Source organism: Microtus ochrogaster, linkage group LG1, assembly GCF_000317375.1.
Source record: "Microtus ochrogaster isolate Prairie Vole_2 linkage group LG1, MicOch1.0, whole genome shotgun sequence".
Lineage (NCBI taxonomy): Eukaryota > Metazoa > Chordata > Mammalia > Rodentia > Cricetidae > Microtus > Microtus ochrogaster.
Window position 1 is genome coordinate 11,021,555 of NC_022027.1, and position 19,444 is coordinate 11,040,998.

The 19,444-nt window shown below is 47.9% G+C and overlaps 1 protein-coding gene across 3 annotated transcripts in view; it reads right to left on the reverse strand.

Annotated features, from left to right (window-relative positions):
* Ddc (dopa decarboxylase) overlaps window positions 1-15,667 on the reverse strand; it is an 80,356-nt gene extending 64,689 nt beyond the window's left edge. The window contains exons 1-3 of one of the 3 annotated variants that reach the window (XM_005359217.2): window positions 15,505-15,667; window positions 4,461-4,669; window positions 287-400 (exon numbers count right to left, since the gene is read on the reverse strand). In XM_005359217.2, coding sequence (XP_005359274.1) covers window positions 287-400; window positions 4,461-4,661 — 315 coding nt within the window. In that variant the 5' untranslated portion in view covers window positions 4,662-4,669; window positions 15,505-15,667. Of the gene's footprint in view, window positions 1-286; window positions 401-4,460; window positions 4,670-6,208; window positions 6,337-13,743; window positions 13,865-15,504 lie in introns of those variants that run through there. The other 2 variants (XM_026784953.1, XM_026784954.1) reach the window with 2 other exon arrangements.
* Window positions 15,668-19,444: the final 3,777 nt, after the last annotated feature.

The window sequence follows — 19,444 nt, forward strand, 5'->3', positions numbered from 1 at the left end:
CTCCCCTTCTCTTCTTTTCTCTTTTCTTTCCTCCCTCTTTTTTCTTCTCCTCCCACCCTCTCTTCCTCTCTCTCTTTTTCTTCCTTCTCCTTCTTCCCTCTTCCACTTCCCCTTCAGAATTTCTCTTCCCTTAGAAACTCCCTCCTGGAGGCCCAGACTCTACTCTCTGCAACGTGGCCCTGCTGCCTACAGACGACAGACAGAGCCACCCATTTCTGTCCTGTGTATAAAGGGATCACCTCCCCATGCAAGCACAGACCCCCCACAGGGTCTTGGCAATACTCACCCAGGAGAAGCCAATGCAGCCGATAGCCCCACACAGCATGTCTGCAAGCATGGCTGGGTACGAGCTAGCCGTGGGGAAGTAAGCGAAGAAATAGGGGCTGTGCCAGTGTGTTACCTGTGGGAAGGTGGAACAGTTACTCTGGGCCAGAGGAGTCAGGCTGTTCCCAAGGATGCACACAGAAGACAACTTGGACAAAGCTTATCAAATGTAAACGTCCCACACTTTCCAGCTTCGCCTCATCGCCAAGGTAGTGGACAGACCCCCTGTTTTGCGCTTGACTATTTTTGCTAGCCAAGATGAAGATGCTGTCTTCACAAGATATCAACTGTCATACCACATGAAGTTTCGAGGCAGGAATGATAGCAATACTGCTTCAGGTTCTTGCTGGGAGCGCTAGGCAGAGAAAGTGCTGCAACCAGACATCTGAGATCCTGGAGTAAAAAGCTTGGCTTTCCCAAAATGGCTCTAGCAAATTCAGTTGCTTTTGTTTATTTTTTATTTATTTATCTTTTTGTTTTTAATGCCGCTCTTTTTTTTTTTTTAAAAAAAAAGGATTTCTTTAATGTGGTCCCTTCTCACTGGTAAATCAGCACCCTTAAGCAGAGCTGCTACCTCTGTCTCCCACAATGGCCACTGCCTCTCCCGCCTCCTCTAGCCCAGAGGGAGCAAACAATTGCTCTATGCCAAGCCTGGATAAGGGGCAGAGGAAAAGCTCAGGTTGAGCAGGGAGGAAATGCCCTGATGTGGTGTTCCTGGGAATCCCAGGGATGATGGAAACCAGGGCAGTGGTGAGGACACACAGACCCGGATTGGTTTGTGGGTGGAATCTTCCCCTTCAATGTACGTGCTACAACCTTATCGCCAGCCCCAAATGACAGTATTAGCAAGCCTTGGTGGGGGACTTAGGTCATGAGAGTAGGGCCCTGTGATGGAATTTGGGACCTTCTAAGAAAAGATCAGACTGACCATAGCTAACAATTCCTGAATCTATGGAGGGTAATGACATTGTATTTGTTTAAAAAGTTCTAACACTTCCACCCCACCCCAAACTTTAACCAAAAATGTGTAACTTTGGAACATTGAAAGTTGTTGTTCTGATTTGTCGCTGACTAAAGAAATAGTACTCTCCCCAAAGTTCAAAAGGCTTATACAGTTCTGAACCAAAGATTCTGGAGAAAGGGTTTCTTCCTGATTCCCCAAATCCAGGAACTGGGTTTCTTTTCTGCATTGTTAGGCAGCGAGACCATCTCTAGCTTTCTCCTCCAGATTCCAGTCAAGTAAATTCTTCTTGTTCACTGATTATAAAACGAAACTCTGCTGAGCCTTAGGATCTCTGAAATCAGTATGGTTTCTGTAAGAAACAGCCACATGGAAACTACCCTCCGTTATCACCAGACTCCTGTGATGAGGCCATTATGCACAGTCTTAGGCTGACATTCTTTAAAATGATAGATTTATTTTTTTTTTTAAAGGATGTGTCTGTCCTGGGGAAGAGATTTCACAAAGTGAACTGGGGGCAGAGACATAAAACAAGCACTCATTCTTCACCAGGGTCTAAGGAAAGACGATCCCTGAGAGCAGGAGGGGCTGAGATCCTGTCGCTATAGAAGCTGGGAGCTCAAATCGCTCCGTGTAAACATTGAAGTAAAGATGAAAGGAAGGGTCTGCAGGATGCGAGGAGCCTTGGATGTCAGGAGCAGGAGGAGCTATTGGGAGGAACAGGCTAAGTGGTGGTGGGAGAGGAGGAAGAGCTAGCTCCTTACCACTGGAGGGTACAGAGCTGCTCGCGGTAACCTACAAAGCCCTCATCTGAGCCCAACCTCTGGGTCTTGAGAACTGTTGACGTCACCTAGTCCACGTGTTTTCTTATAACATCTGGCTAGGGTCCAACTCTCAAGAATCCCCAAAGCTCCACATGTCAGGATGCTAAGGTGGCACTATCGGGAGGTAGTGAGAGGCCTTTAGGTCTTCGGTGATGATGAGCCCTCAAAGGAGACTGGAGGTCCCCATCTGGTGGTCCCTTCCTCTTTCTCTGGGTTGCTTTCCAGCCATGAGGCGAGTAGATTTCCTCTGCCCTGTGCTTCTGCCACGATGCCCTGGCTCACCACAGGCTAAAAGCTATAAGACCAAGGAGTCCTGGTTGAACTCCCAAAGCTATAAGCGAAAATGGACCTTGTCCCTGTGTGTTTGTCGTCTCAGCTGTCACAGGGTCAGAGAACTGACTAACGCATTGCCATTCTTCATAGTTTTTGCAAAGACGTAAACATGTCTTTTCTCAGTAAAACCGCATATTAGACATTTACCGGCCAATATGTGGCACGAGGAACCCCGATTACGATTATAAAGATAACCAACTAGGATAGCTCATTAAAAACTGGAAGATTCCAGTAAGACGCATTACATGCCTGTCTCCAGGCCTGGGCGTGGGACAGAGCCAGAGGGGGATAAAAAAAAAAGTGAGAGTGAAAGAAAATCAGGGTTAGCAAGAACAGGAAGGGGGAGGGAGGAAGGGAGGGAGGGAGGGAGAGGCTGACAGTGAGTCTCAGAGGCTCTGGAGAACTTCACAGGCTGAGTGATGTGTTCAGCAGAGCAGGAATGGGGCCCATGAGGCTTTAGAAAGAAAAAAGAAAGAGAGAGAGAGAGGGGGGAAAAAAAAGAATGTTCAGATAAAAACCAAAACATCTGTAGTGGTAACGTGCTTGTCTTCACGGAAATGCCTTGAGAAAGTGGAACTTGCAAGGGGCCAGCAGAGGAAGAGGCCAAAGACTGCCCAAATGTAGGGGGCCAGGCGGCACAGCTGGTGCCCAGGGCCACAGTCTCTTCCAGGTACCTGGAGGGCTCCACACAGCCTGTGGCTCTTTTTCCTCACGACCAGGGGCCTGGGAAGACCAGGGTGATTCTTGACCTGGAAGGACACTCCTCTGCCTTGCTCTCTATGACTAGCCAGAGCAAGCGGACTGGATAGTCCCCTATCGGCTCTGCACAACTCAGAATTTTCATGTAGCTGCGGGTCAGCCACAGGGCTAGCACCAGGCTGCCTAAAACTGTTACCCGGGGAGCTAAGCCCAGAGCACTCTTGCTCTGCCCAGTAAACACTCCTATAGCGCGCAGACCCCTATAGCTGCACATTTTGCCAGCACTACGCTCCTGTATTCCCCCGTGGCCTGACATTTGACTGTACCTCCTTGCACGGGCTTTGTGCTGACTGGCTTAGCTTATTTGTTCAACTTGTAGGCCAGAGTCAGAATTTTTTAATTTTACTCAGAGAACAAACGGCAGGGGAAATCTCCTGAAGACGAAACTTGACAGGGGCTGTGAGAGGTGTTCTGGAACAGAGGCGCTGAGGCTGAAGACCAGCTGCCTCCCCAGAGCCTCCATCTTCTGTCTGAAAACAAGAGTGAGTACCTGCTATCTCAGCTCCCCCTCCCCCTGCCCTGCAGATCACGTGTTTGTTTCTCATTTTCCCCTTAGATCCGCAGCCACCTAAGCGCTGGGGAAGGGGGCAGAGACCCAGCTCAGACTTTACACGTGATTTGGTGATCAGGGTCAGACCCATTTGGTCAGAATCCTGTTAATGAATAGGCTTTTAGATAAATTGCTTGATGGGTAAAGCAGTGCTGTGGAGACACACCACTGAGGTTCGCTGCAACCCTTTGATCCCTCTCTATCAGGGATGCTCAGCCATTCTGTGGCCTTGGGCAAAAGCAGTGGACATGGGCCCGCGCCCAACCAAACTGAAGAAAATGTTCCCTCGGTCCATGAAAGTACCTTTGGACAAACATAAGAATGCTACAAGTGCCTTTATTTCTTTATTTAGGATAATTAATTAAACTATTTGCAATCAACCACCAGGAGCTTTTTTTTTTTCTTCATAGGATAACTAGGAACCAAGCATGGTGAAGCAAGTACTGAGTTGTGGGGGCCTTGGGAGAAAACCCTCACTCTACCTTTGGAGCCCATGTAATTTGGATCTGTCATTGACTAGCCCACGAGAACTTCACGGACCACCTAACTTCTCTAAATCTCAGTTGTCTTTGTTGAGACTAAAAAAAAAAGGTAGGCATTTCTCTTTAACCTATCTGCCTCAGTGACCCCATGACACCAGAACTGTAGCTTCCAGTCGTGCTATATTAGCATAAACCCAGCCGTTCTCTGACCTCATAGACATACTCACCCCTGGCATGATTATCTTCTCAATATCTTTGATTATGTCTTCATATGCTTCTGGTTCCTGGGGGGCAGCGGTGGGGATTAGGGGCCGAAGGTAGCCAGGCTCCACATCAGGGTACACTGGGCGTCTCTCAATGCCTTCCAGATAGTCAGCTATGTAATCCACCATCTCCTTCCCTCTCCTCCGGAATTCACTCGAATCCATGTTGAAAACTGAGAAGAGAAATCAACCCACAAAACTTTACGGTCTCTGAACCGGAAGGGCAGGTCCAGGGGGCTGTGACTACATCCTAGAGACCACTCAGCAGCCCTTGCTTTCTTCCACATCTAGACGAGACAGACAGGCCACCGGATCTACCCAGGGCAGCACAATGCTGATTCCACACCTCACAAGACACTCAGTTGAAGACCCCACAAGCACCTTCATCATTTTATTTATTTTTATTTCAGTAAAATGCAAGAAGCACACATTCACGGATCCTTCCAAGTTTAAAGGCAAACACTGGCCCACATTCTGCCTGTACCCTGTGTTATCATGAGAAAGAGCTTTGAGGCTCCCAATCCCCACTCTCATCAGCTAAAATGAAGATAATAATGCTAGCCCCTGAGGAGTGGGTGAGGGCATGATCACTGTGTGAGCTCAGCCCAGAGCCCAGGACAGCACAGCCCTGGCCAAAGTTAGAGATGTTTTTTCCTGGCATCACATGTCCTGGGGACCTGCACCTTTACCTACAACCTGCTTTTTAGAATGGCTCTTTCTTCGCATCACCCATGCCATATACACAGGCAACTATCACCAACACCACAACAACCTGAATGACGCTGGCTACAATAGCCATTTTCTCCATGGGGCTTACTGCGGCTTGCTAGGGCTGAGGATCCCGACACTTAAGCAGTCCATTTGAAGTGTCATTTTAAACAATGAAATCACTAAGGAAAACAGTAACAACATAAAGGATGATGTCAAAATAGATCGTGAAAAGAAAAGAAAAAAAAAAAAAGAGGACTTGTATTTACATCACAGGAGCTGAAATACCAGACAGAGTATAGCCTTGTCCAACCTCAGAGGGATTGTGTGCTTCTTATGATTCACACAGGTTCCCCAGCTCTGCACTTGCTCAGCAAGGCACAGTGAACCTTAACTGAGGATTCAGATACAAGTTAGCAAGCAGGAGAATCTGAACATCTGGAATTTATGTACAATAAAAAAAAACGTATTTGCAAAACAAGAAAGATGGACAACCTCCCTAGAATCCTATCATCCCCAATTGTAACATGTGCCTTCCCTGAATAGTTCCTAAATTTGTGAGAGACAATTGAATGCTAAACAAAGGATACATTTCTAAATCCCTCCCTTAGTCCAGAGCTTTGTAATTGAAGATGGATTTTCCATCAGAATAAGTACTGGGGATGAGTCAAATCCATTGTGATTAGCAATGGGGCTGACCTTCATGTCATGTTCCCAGCACTTCCCCATGCTCCCCATTGTCTGGGATGGGAGGGGGGGGTTGGACAGATTTTGTGATGTTAAATGCGTTAGAAATGATTCATCAGACACTTTTTTAAAATGGGAAGACAGACTTTTTATTCAAGAGTATTGCATAGGGGAAAGAGTTTGACCTCAACTTTGAAACACCAGGGACAGATGGGGAATTGTAGCCAAAGGGGATTACTCAGGGCTCTCCAGAGGAGTGAAACCCAGCATATACATATACTTCTAACTACAAAAGGGAGTTTATTGGATTGACTCACATGCTCAGAGGCTGTTTATTTCCACAATGGCTGTCAGCATGCTGGAGGGAGGATTGGAGAAACCAGTTTCCACTTAAGTCCAGGGAGACTCGGAACGGAGAGCCCAATGATGCAGACCCAGTCAGAGGTCAAGGCCCTGAAGGGGCTTCAGGGAGCCATTGGGTGCTGGGACTTACTGAGAGGCCGAAGAAGCTGGAGTCCCATGTCCCAGGTGACTGGAACTGCAAAAGTCTATGCCTGCTGGGAGAAAACAGTGGAGCTTCCTCCTTCCGCCTTTCTTCTGCCTTTCAATTCATCTAACCCAGCCCATTGGTGCTGCTCAGACTCAAAGAGAGTCTCCCTCAGTTCACGGATCATGTCTAAGGTTTTCTGGTAATGCCTTTTCAGAAGAACCAAGAAATGGGCTTTCCCAATTTCCCAGGTATCTCTAACTCCAACCAAGTAACAACCAGGGACAATCATGACAGCAGCTGGTAAAAACTAGTGGGCAAGAAAAATTACTGAGAACGTGGGAGTTAGTTTTGGGGCCGGGAGGGGTAGCACGCTCCATCAGATACCAAGGGTGGAAGGAGACGAATCTGATTAGATACTAGCAATATCTGCCCAGTAGATTTAGCCGAGCTTCTTTGTCAAACTCGGTTTAAGCTGACTATGGTTGTGTTAGGCGGTAGCTGGTTTCCAGGGACAACCTGCTTGATCAGGATTTTCCTACCTCCAGTGTTCTCCCCTAAAGGACAACACACAGGTACAGACGGCCCTGCCCCCATTTCAGAGTTATTGTTTGGGTGAACATTTCAGTCATGAGTGCTTGGGAGCCGATGGTGCATAAGATAAGATTTAAATTATAGCAACAACAAGTGCTAAACATCCTGGTAAATGTATTTCAGTTGTGTGCCTTCTACACTGTGACTGGGCTGTAGTTGAGGAATATTACTGTCATTACCTGCTTCCTGTTCTGTTAGTGGGAAGGTGTATGTGTTTAAGTGTGTGTGCGCGTGTGTGCGCGCACGTGTGTGTATGTGTGTGCGCGCACGTGTGTGTATGTGTGTGTGCGCGCGTGTGTGTATGTGTGTGTGCGCGCGTGTGTGTATGTGTGTGTGCGTGCGTGTACGTGTGTAAGTGTGTGTGTGAGTGCGTGTGTGTACGTGTGTGTGTGCGCACGTGTGTGTATGTGTGTGCGTGCATGCGCGCGTGTGTGTACGTGTGCATGTGTGTATGTGTGTGTGCGTGCGTGTGTGTTTGGTGGGAGTGGGGGGTGGGGGGCGGGTTTCGGGGTTGATGCTCAGGGTTTAAGGGCTGACCTGCTCAGACTCAGGCTGTACACTAACACACTACATGAGTTGCCGACGCACTAAATGAAAAATTTCTGTGCCCTGATAAGCCTTTCCGCCAACGCAATAATCCAAATCAGACCAAATCAAACCGAGTTAGAAAAAGCCCAGGTTTAATGAATACAAATGCTCCCGGATGGCTTTCCAGGTCCCCAGAGAGGAGATGGGAAAGGAAGATCAGAAAACTAGGAGGCAGTTTAAATATACGGCGGGTGTGGTCTTGAGCATCTCTGGAGAGGGGTCATCATTTGGCGGGGCTTTCTCCCCAGTAGAGTCTGGACTGAGGGAGAGGGGATTTGGGGTGGCGCCTCCGCCAGAACACTAGCCCCTATTTTCCTTAACTAAAAACAAAAATGAAGATAATGATAGTACCGCCATAAGAATTTCATTGTGAAAATTCAATAAACACATAGCAATAGCCTTGAACAGTGGTACGAAATGATCACTCAGGAATTGTCAGCCATAGTAGCTCCCCATTGCTTGCCTTTTCATTTTCTGAGGTTTCAGTTACTTGCAGTCAACTGCAATCGGGAAACATTGCATGAAAAATAGGTAAAATTTTATTCTGCATGACGGGATGGCATCTGGCGTCCTGCTCCGTGTCACCCAGCACAGGAACCATCCCTTACCACAGTGTTTCCCCACTGCATACACTACCAGCCTGTTAGCTGCTTGGTAGTTATCAGACTGTCACAACATAGCAGTTCTTTCATTCAAGTGAGCTTGCGCTAACACAGTAGCTGCTTTGTTGCAAATTAGGTACCCTTAACTTCTTTCTGTGCCTCATTTATTAAATGAGCTTCATCCCAGGTGTGTGTGCACAGGATACATTTCTGTCCTGAGTTTCGGGTAGCCCCCCGGAGGTCTTGAACTGTATGTCTCTGTGAGTGACAGGCAACTACTGTCGTAGCTTTTCCTTACGATTCCAAATCCTACCTCCGCTTCTCTGCTCCTGCACATTTTCGTTTTACGTTAGAAAATCCTAAAAGTAGAAAACATTTATTTTTTTTAAATCATTTCTTTTAAACAGATTTTTCTAGAGATATATGGCTTTAGTGTTTTTAAATTATACTGCCAAATTTCTCTGAACACATGGCTTTATCGAGTCACTCTTCTAATAGGGTGTGCGGTACAGTCTCTGAGGTTAATTTTAAACTTTACCCGTCTCATAACCATGAATGGCTCTCTTTTAATGTTGACTGTTCAAATCAAATAGTGCTCTGATGTTTCTCTGACGTTTGGATTTCTTCATTTATGAATTGCTTATTCATTATATTTTTTTCCACATGGATATTAGCTATTTTTTTATTTAATTGCAAGGATCCTAACATATTAAAACTTCTACTTTCGTATCTGTGATATGTTTTATGACATTTTCCTCCTTTAGGCCTGTTCTAATTTGGCATGATGACTTGCAAGAGTCAGAATAAAGAGGCCTTATAAGAGCTTTATTTTTTTTTATGGCAAAATCTCACATATTTCCCTTTATGATTTAGACCTTGCATGTGATTTTTATAACCGCCTAAAAGGGACCATTTTTTTTTGCAGTCTCTGTCCTACTAAGGGGGGGGGGTTGCATGTGTTGCCGGAAGCTGAAGTCTCGAAAAGAGAAGCCGTACAAAGTCGCGAGAGCCCCTCAGCCTCTCAGAAAAGCAGGAGCCGAGCCTTTCTCCTGGGAATAAGAGAGTTTTATGGACAAAGCAGGATGTGCCAGGGAGAAAACAAACAAGCACGCCCCGACTCACTCTGAAAGGAAATATTCCTAGTCAAACTGTAATATAATACCTGGTTATTCTTCTCAAACCATCTTGTCATTTATTTGAAGATTATTTCCCACTGAAACCTTTACAGAAGGTACTTAGGGCACAGCCTCAAGAGACTCTCACGCTCATTTTGGAGCTGCCTGATATTCATGGCTCCACGGTGGGCAAATATTAGCTGGAAGATGTAGATTGTGATAAGGGCAACGGCCTAGGCTTCTCCAGACCCCTGAAAGACTTTCTGTTGACACAACCCGATCTGTCTCGGCAGCAGCTGCACCGCGTGGCGCTCGCATGGAGCCCCTGTCATCGTCGGTGCATGTGTAGTGAGCCGGCCACCTCCCTGGATGTTTTATTATATCAGTGACAGTCAACACAGCTCCATACCCATGGGCGTCAGGGATATATGAACTCCCCCTGAACTCTCACAGGGCCCCCCAGTCAACCCTCCATTAAGAAGTTATTATTATGGTTGTAATTTGCAGTTCTACCACTGTCCTTTGGTAACTGAGAATGAATGAACAAATGAATAAATAAATAAATAAATAAATAAATAAATAAATAAATAAGTTTGGCCTTCTAAATATTTTATTTCTGTTCTATTCTATATTGGATCCTACCCTGCTTTTGTGACAACTTCCAACACCAGGTCACCACGTCTCTGGTAGAGAGAGAGTCATAGCTACTGAAGTGAGGCCCACAACCACAGCCTCATCTGGCCTTCAATTTGGGTAATTTTCACCATGCCCAGGCTATAGAGTCTCTACTCTCTGCAACTTCACTTACTGGGGTTCTCTGCCATAGGCATTTTCTCAGAGCTCCATCCAGGCCCCTGCTGACACTCTTACAAGCTGTCGGGGATAGCATAGGAATTCTGCTTCCATGGGACCTTGGTGAAGAATTTTGGCGGCAAACCTGAAGCTCAAGTCCTACCGCGGTGTGCTCTAAGGAGCGAGCTCCTGTGTGTTCGGGGAAGGGCAGCAGAGTTCCGAGCACTTGTGCCTACATAGTCTTGCCTAGCATTTCACATTTTCCACACTTCTACCCAAGACCGTAACGAAGTGTCTCTAACAATCCGAAGAATGACTATCTGACGCTTCACCTCACAACAGCAACGAAATGCCACGTCCCCTGAGCCTTTTTCAACTCTTAAGATGCTGGCGAAGTGGCGTGTTTCTAAAGGAACTTTGGGTGAGTGATTTTACTAGTGACTGCGTTGCGCAGGAATAGTCAAAACTGGCTCAAGAGCAGCCGTGGTATGCGCCAGTGTCAGGCGACCCAAGGTCAAGGGTACTTCTTTAGTTACCATGGAGCCTCCAACCTTCAACCTTTCTAAGGTTTCCTGTCAGCTCCTGCAAAGGCAAACAGGCATAAAAGCACCACCAGGAGAGCGTCGGCAGGATGAAAAGAGGCACATGCTGAGTGCCTGCTGCACAGTCCACACTCAGGAAAAAACTTTTATTAGTAATCAGGCAAGGATTGTGCAGAGGAAGGGGGGACATGTGGGAATGCCTTCCTCTCCTCTCCTCTCCTCTCCTCTCCTCTCCTCTCCTCTCCTCTCCTCTCCCCTCCCCTTCCCTTCTCTCCTTTCCTTCCTTCCCTTTCTCTCTCTTCCCCTCCCCTTCTCTTCCTCTCCTTTCCTCTCCCCTCCCCTTTCCTTTCCTATTCTCTCCTCTCCCCTCTCCTCCCCTACCTTCTCCTCCTCTCCTTCCTTCCTTCCTTCCTTCTTACCTTCTGCAATCCAGGCTAGATTGGAACTCACTTATGTAGCCCAGGGTTGGCCTTGTACTTCTGATCTTCCTGCCTCCACTTCCCAAGTTCACAGACTACAGCCTATTATACAACACACTAGACACAAAGTTGGGTGTTCTAGTGTTTTAAGTCAAAGGAAAATCACTGAGCAGAAGTGCCTGGCCTTCTGGCTTTAGAGACACTTCTGGCTTTATCTCACTGCGTTTCTGCCCTACGACTCACAAACTTCCCTTTATGGGACGGAAAGCCTGCTGTTCTACAGCCACCATTTTCTTTCCAGTCTTGAGAAGAGGGCTGCACTGACCACAGATGTTCTAAAAGTCAGAGCAGGGGAATATGGAGCCAGAATGTAGAGCTCAAGTCTCTGCTGGTTTGGGTCTTTCTGTGAGTGTCCTGTGTTTCTGGCCGCTGGTGATGTAGGAAGCAAAGAGGGAAAAAGAAATCATCTCCCCACAGTCTCCTTCACAGGCATGATCCCAGTGACCTAAGGACCGCCCACTAGAGGTCTTGTCACCTGCCAATAATGCCACTCAGGGGTCCAGCATAACAAGTAGATATTGGGTGGACGCTCTGCTGTAGCAGAGAGTTTTGTCAGGATTCTTAACAAGTAAGGGTGAGGCACAGAGAGACTGACTGCTAGCAAGGTCATGTTTCAGCTGAGCTCTTGCTAGCACTGGACTCGAACCCAGAGCATCTTGGCAGCTGTTGCAAATGCCCCTTACTTGACAGTCCCTAGAAAAGTGACCTAAAAGAACATCAGAACTTGCAGCCCAACCATTTCCTGAGCCTCAGGGACAGCCATGATTCCCAAATGCCTCTCAGGGCACCTAGAATAGAAGCTTCCAAGGCATCTTAGTTGGTGAGAGGCTACGCTCATCACAAAGGGAAGCAAAAAGTTCGTGGGTTTGGGTAGCGCTCAAATGTAACCATAGTCAGGCCCTCACTTGGGTCTATTTGTGCTATTGCAGAAGAACATGGCAAACCAGGTGGCTTGCACTCCGCAAACAGTGGTTTGGAAAAGTTGCAGAAGCTAGGATTCTGAAATCATGTTTGCTTTCTGGTGAGGTGCCTCTCCCGGGCTCACACTGCTGACTTCTTGCAATGTCCTTGGACAAAGGAACAGGGGCTCACTTTAGGACCTCTGCCATCTTCCAGACTGTATCCTTTTGACCAGTGTGCCTCATAAGGCTTTACTTCCTAATACCATCAGGTCCTGCCATAAAATTTGAACATAGGCTCATGGACGATACAGGTCACAGTCCATTGAACTCTGCTTCCAATCTGTGAAACATCTACACTCCCAACTCCACACAGAACTATAATGATGCCACAAGATGCTCAAAGTCTGCCAGGGTGCCCTACCCTTGCCCTTTGGCACACGTGACAAGGGCCACTGTTTCTTTCTCATTTCCTGTTTCATAACAACCATGCTGCATCTAAGCATTTCCCTGGCTGACGATGCATGGAGTTTAACGCTTTTCAGCCATGTTCTCACAGGGAAATACTGTTCCTAATCATATCTCCGTCACCATACTGTGCGATACAAGTTAGAGAAACCGAGAAAAATTCATCGCATTTGTGACTTTAAAAACAAAAAGAGACTACTGGGGACAGAGACACAGCCTTTTTTTTCCTTTTGCATATTTTGCACTTTACAATTTGCTTTCTCTACACATCGGTGTGCAAAACCAGAACACAACCAAAACTGAGACCTCAGCGTTCCTTTGCTCTCATTCATCCCCACTGACCAGCATGCGCCTGATGTAAGGTATGGGACTGCCAAGGGTCAGGTGGGGTGACTGAAGCACCGCGGGGCAGGTGACACCGTCAAGGGTGTCCTGGAAGGATATGAGCTCCTGCCGTGCACGGAACGGGTGTGAGTTGTACAGTTCCTTTTGCATATTATTTAATTCTTCCTAGGAAACCAACAACACCACAGAAAGCTTAGCTCTACATAAGAACAATCCAAACATGCATCTCAATTAGCTTTTCTCATCCACCCAAATTTCAAATAAAAACATCGAAGTCTTCCTGCTTTTACTCACGTGAGCTATTTTTAAAGATTTACCCAAGAAGCATCAGGTGATCTTCATTGAAAACTCCCTCCTTATTTGACAGCACCCCCAAGAGTTCTTTGCAGAAGGAACGCTCCTCCCCCACTCTGTGTTTTCCCTCGATTTGTCCCCCCCCCCTTTTTTTTTTGCTTTTGACCTTGAAGTCACATTAGTTGTCGATGAAAGATCACAGGCCACTTGCCTTTTCTATAGGCCAGAGACTCCTCTGACTGTGTTCCAGTGGCTGCCTCTTGGTAATTGTCTCATATTGGTTTATTGTCTTTGCAAACACAGACACCTGGCATTGTGAGTCTATTTGGTGCCCTTTGGTACCCGCTTCTGGTAGTCTCAATTTTCTCTCACGAATGAGGTCAGTGGTAAACACTGACTTCTCGGTCCCTCATTATCCCTTGTATTGCACAGTTGCTGGCCTGTCACTGTGTTGCTAAGAACCCTGTATTTCAGGCTCTCCCCCATTCGGTTCTGGGAATACATTGACATTTGGTTGGCACATTCTATTGTCCGAGAAACCAAACAAGTCAGTATTTCTTAACCTTCTGCTAAGCGCACGGAATTCACAGTATCTTATTTAATACCCAGTAACCTTGTAAGGTGAGGATTATTACGACTGCTATTACCAAAGTCACACAGCCAGCAGGAGGGCGCTGTCCTCTCGCTTCTGAAACCAGCCTCTTCCCAGTCAGCCCTTGGTCTGGACGGTCCACACTCCCTGAAGGCTGAGAAGCACAGGTGGACCCCAACAAGGTCTCCTGCCAGGACTGACCCCAAGAGCAACTGCAGGGGTCCTGCCTATGCCACTAGGGTCCTGCTTCTCCCCTCACATTGGAGATCAGAAGAGAAGCTTCAGCAAGAGGGCTGAGTCACCACACTGCCCACCCTCCTGGGTGCATCTCCATGGGAACGGGCTGGACTAACCCCGTTGTCCTTCGTTTCCTCCATTTACACAGGGCTCTACAAAACAGTGACGTTACCTTCCCTTCAGAAGTATGACAGCATCTGGCTTGCCTACACCTGCACAGATCAAAGGGGGCTTGCACACATGGACCTCGCCCAGCAGCAAGGCAAACCCAGTTCCTTCCCACCTCATGTCGCTCAGGCAGTGGAATTTTAACCTTCCTTATAAACTTGCTCTGCTTGCTTTAGAGGTACATCTGTGCCCATGAGGGTCTTCCTGCCAAAATGCCTATCAATGGGACAGGATATTAGGATTGTTCTAAAATGCCGGCGAGCATTGCTTCCCTGACACTTCCTTAAACTTAACACCAGACCTAAGATGAGTTTGTAACAGTTCAGGGTAGAGCCTTCATGGTAATCAATAGCTCCAAGAGCAGGAAAAAGATGGAAGCAGATCCCTGGACATTTCTCTTTGGCTGTGTGGAGGCTCAGAGAATAATTTCATTTTCTTTATCTTATTAGCACAGCCCCTGTGTGGAGGCCCACACACCATGTGCCCAAGGGGATGCTATCACAGAGGACAAGGTCTTCTCTCTCTGTGGACATCCAGATACCCTTCCCTGGTTAGTTCTTCATTATCCTGGGATATCCTGATCCAGGACTCTGCAGGCTGTGGCCAAGCTTGGGGTGACCCTGAATGAAGTCTGTTTTCCTCTGGCAACCCTGAAAAGTTCCAAAAGCGGCCAGCTTTCCTGAGATTGTCACTTTTGCTTTGATCCTGTTTTGGAGAGGAAACATGGTGTCTCCAAGTAAGAACTTGTGTATAAGGAGCAGAACTGGAAGCCTTTGAGGGGGAAAAAAATAAAAAGGCAAGTAAGAAGAAAACCCAGGTAACTTGGCTGAAGTTGCCTTGGAAACTGGAGCTAAAAGGATGCAGAGGGCAGGGAGGATGCACCCTTCCAGCGTGGTCGCCTTGCTCATTTACAACAGAGCTCCCAGATACTGTCTGTGCGTCCATTGCATGCACAGCCCTTTAAGAGCAAGGTTACTGCAACTTGTGGGAGGCTGTTGTTAGTTCTCCTGCACCAGCAAAGCACACCCAGGTCTGTGACCCCAAAGCTGCCTTCTCACTTCCATCCCACAGGTATAGGAGTCTCCTGAAAACCAGTCCACTCGCTTGCTACAATACTTCAACTAACAAGGGCTAGGAAGCCACCAGAAGTTCCAATTCTCTACTGGACTCATATAGAAATGATTCCAAATAGGCAGGCAGAGGCTGGTACCCTTAGCAGAAAGTCCCTTAGCAGCCCTGCCACCTGCGATGTCAGATGCCTAAGCCTTCTCAGCCAGCAGTATCTCTGTCCCTAGAAAGACCCATGACCAAAATCAACCAGAGACGCCCACTCCGGCCCCAGGGTCGTTGTCTGGCAGAAGTGGGTACTGGGGTCTGACCCTGAGCCATGTAGACAAAGGGCTGTACTCACAGGCAGCTGGAGTCGCCTCCTCTCTATTCGCTCTCTTGCTCTCTCTCTCTCTCCTTGGTGACAGTTAAAAGGCACAGAGGATGCGATTGCCATTTATGTAGACAAAGTGTCCGCCTCCCGAAGCCAATCAGCAGCTTTCTCCGCATTATTTACCCAGAGCCTCTCCTGCTCCTCTCTCTGTGTTCCTCCTGCTCCACAGGATGGAGCCCAGCAGGGCAGAGAGGGAACAATGGGACCTGGAGAGTGGCCCAGGAAAGGTGGGTCCTGGGTTCCCTGTCACTATGTGGGACCCAGACTAGGGACCAGTGCTCCTGGAGACTCCTAGCAACTCAAACCCTAGGCTCCATTCTAGGGGAGAGCCTGACTCAGACCCTCCTTCTTCCATGGGCACCACTGAAATGCTGCCTGACACAGGGATTGTCAGGGACTAAGAGCACCAAACCTAAATCCCACTCAATTCCTTCAATGAACAGTACTGGTTCCTTTGACCAATCACCATCCAAACTATGTTGGGCTCTGTACACTTATGTTTAGTGTGTAGGGGTGAGAAGAGGCAGACCTTACATCCCGCTAATCAGTGGGACTTAAGGGTCTTATTATTATTCTAGAACAGGAGCCTGGGCCGTGCAGATAAGGAAAAGATGGAAGAAGAGTTATTCTGAACAGTATCACCATTCAGACATTTCTATCAGAACCACAGATACACATGCACAGAGAACACATATGTGCATAGAGAGCACACATATGTTCAGAGAGTACACACCCAGAGATACGTACACACCCAGAGATACGCACACACAGAGAGCAGAGCACACATAGATGCATAGAGGGTACCCACAAGTTTACAAAGGGCACACTCATGCACTTATTGCACACACACATCAGTAGAGTATACACACAGCCAGAGAGAGCAGACACATGCACAGAGAACAAACACACACAATTAGCACACACATTGCATACAGGGTACCCACATGTGTACAGAGGACACACGTCTGCATAGAGGGCACACATATTAACAGCGAACACATCCATCGGCACAGAGAGCACATATATGCATAGACAATACACACATGTAGAGAGAACACACTCATGTGTAGAAGGTATCCACACATGCACAAAGGCCACATACCTATAAACAGAGAACATATATACACATGCTCAGAGAGCACACATACAGGGGCACATGCAAATGTGCATGCATGTGTGTCCACACACCAGTACAAATGTATACATGCAGCCACTATGCTCATGCATGTGTACACATACAATGGACATGTATGCAGGCACATGCATACACTGACATATACACACATATACAGTTACACATATAACACACACGCACCATGTTCAGAGTCTGTATATAGTCCAGAATCAGAGATTCTCCGAGGAGAACTGATCATCCGTGGTGTGGCCCCAGCAGGATCTCTTCACAGACACCTTTGGGACAGAGGCAGTGGCTTCCAGGACAGCAGAATGTACCAGAGGTGAGGGCGATGTAGCAGGGGGAGCCAGCACATGGTTGTCGGCCATGGTTGAGGAACCCTGACCCTCAGCGCAAGCAGCTCCCTCTATTACCAGTGCAGACGGCAGACATGCCCACAATGGAGGAGGTAAGGAGATTAGGTCCATCTGCACAGAGGGAGCTCCCCAGCACCTGGTGCCATCATCAGTGGAGCCTAGCTGAACGGGCAGGAGACTGGCAGCACCCCCACCCCCCGCCCTCGTTACCGAGACTATTGGAGAGAGCCACAGTGAGGTGGAAAAGGCAGTCGCCAAGTTGAACAGATATCCTCAGACTGACGCCTCCCCAGCACAGTCTCACTGTTGCCCATATTGTTATGAGGAAGAAGGGCCCCTGATCAGGGAGGACTGGCCAGGAGCAAGGGGACAGGAAAGATGACTACACACACTGGACTCTAGGAAGAGCAGACCCATGGGAAGACACAGAGCTCTACCTGGAGCACGGTCCTGAGAAAAACTGGCTGTGTACAAGAAGCCCGTGACCCCGGGCACAAGTGTCTGGAGATGATGTCCGTGGGCAAAGGGAAATCCTCTGTTTAATGGAGACTTTCCCTGGTAGCACTTGACATTTTAAGGCTTCTGTTCTAGACTTTTCTTGTAGATTCCCTGAGCCTCACAACACCTTTCTCTACCAGATGATGGGGAAGCAACCTCAGAGAGGTTGGGGTACTTGCTAAAGATTACAGAGCTGCAGACATTTGAGGAAATAGGCATTTTAGCTTCCTTTAAATACATGTATGGAAACATTACCCCAATATCATCATCATTATTTGGGGTGGGGGGTTCAAGACAGGGTTTCTCTGTATAATCTTGACTGTCCTGGAACTCACTCTGTAGACCAGGCTGGCCTCAAGCACACAGAGATCCGCCTGCCTCTGCCTCCTGAGTGCTGGAATTAAAGGCGTGTGCCACCACCGCCCTGCTTACCCTGACATTATATAAAATGTTTCTATTCTTAAATATCAGTCAACAGTGCCGGGTGGTGGCAGCTGCCCATGTTTTTAATCCCAGTATTTGGGATGCAAAGGCAGGTGAATTTCTTTGAGTTTGAGGTCAGCCTGGTCTACAGAGTGAGTTCCAGGACAGTCAAGGCTACACAGAGAAACCCTGATTCTACCCCCGTCCCCTGACAAACTTCATTCAACAAAATAAGATCGGCGATGGCAAAGCCTGGGAAGAGGACAGGGACATCCGGACAGCACAGGGACCATGCTTATGTGCTTGAAGAGCATGTGGGCCCTCAGAAGTTTGAAGCAGAATGTGAAGGTGTCTCAGGTTCATGTGTAGAAACTCCCTGAGCAGCTTTCAGGGAGAAAACCGGAGGTTGGACAGGCAGGAATGAGAGCACCCAGAGATGTAAGACTTATTAAAAAAAGAGTAGAAGGGAAAAAAGACCCGAGGCGGCCTGGGAAGGGCCTGAGGTATGCAGTCCGACCAGCAGGCCGCAGGTCCTGGGCTGAAATTTGCTCTGACCACCTGTGAGGGAGAGTTGCGCTTTTTGCGCCACAGTGAAGCGGATAGGTCAACATTTACAACAGAAGCAAACCAAGAGGAACGGAGCCAACAAAAGCCGGCAGAAAACTCTGCGGGGCTGTGGAGAAACACACAGGAAGGTGAGACTAAATGGAAACAAACCGGTGCTGAATAGGAACCGCCAAGGTTATAAATACTTGAATTCTTCTCTAACAGGCGAACAGTGTCAGTGCCACCGTAATAAAAATCCAACACGTGTCTCGGGCTCTGAAATAGAAGTGGAAAAGCGGAAGTCTAAGAAAGGCCAGTGGAGTTCTGAGAAGGAAGCTCCTGATGGCAGCAAGGTGGGGGCTGGGGATGGCGGCGGCCTGGGCGGGGGGCGGGGAGGGGGAGGGGAGGAGGGGCAGCGGTCTCCAGACTCACAAACACAGTGGTGCCGTGTGCAGTGTATGGAATGAGGTCTGCAGGGTGCAAATAGACTCATGGGCAGCTAAATAGAGTAGAAATTCCAGAAGGGAGAAAACAGAGCCCTGAGTGTGGAAAATTGACAGGTGCACATTGCAGACCAAAATGGAAAGGGCGGGGTAGTAGACGCTGCCACGGCGACAACTGTGCTCCACTTGGAAGGACATGACTCTGGATGCTTTCCTCGCTGCATCCTGACGGGTAGGGGCAGCGTCTAAAAGAAACCGAGGGGCATGTCTTTCATGATATTGGAGCAAAAGAACTTCTTAAATGGTTTACTTTTCCAGCTAACCATAAAAGATGGACAGATTTGATCCCCCTCCCCCTCCTAGTGCTTCAAACTGCAAGAGCTAGAAACTAGAGGGAGGTTTTGGAGGCATCTTCCTGACTGTAGGTGAGCAACCATGAATAAAAAATAAGAACCGGCCAGGAGGTGGTGGCAAGCAGAGGCAGGCGGAGCTCTCTGAGTTCAAGGCCA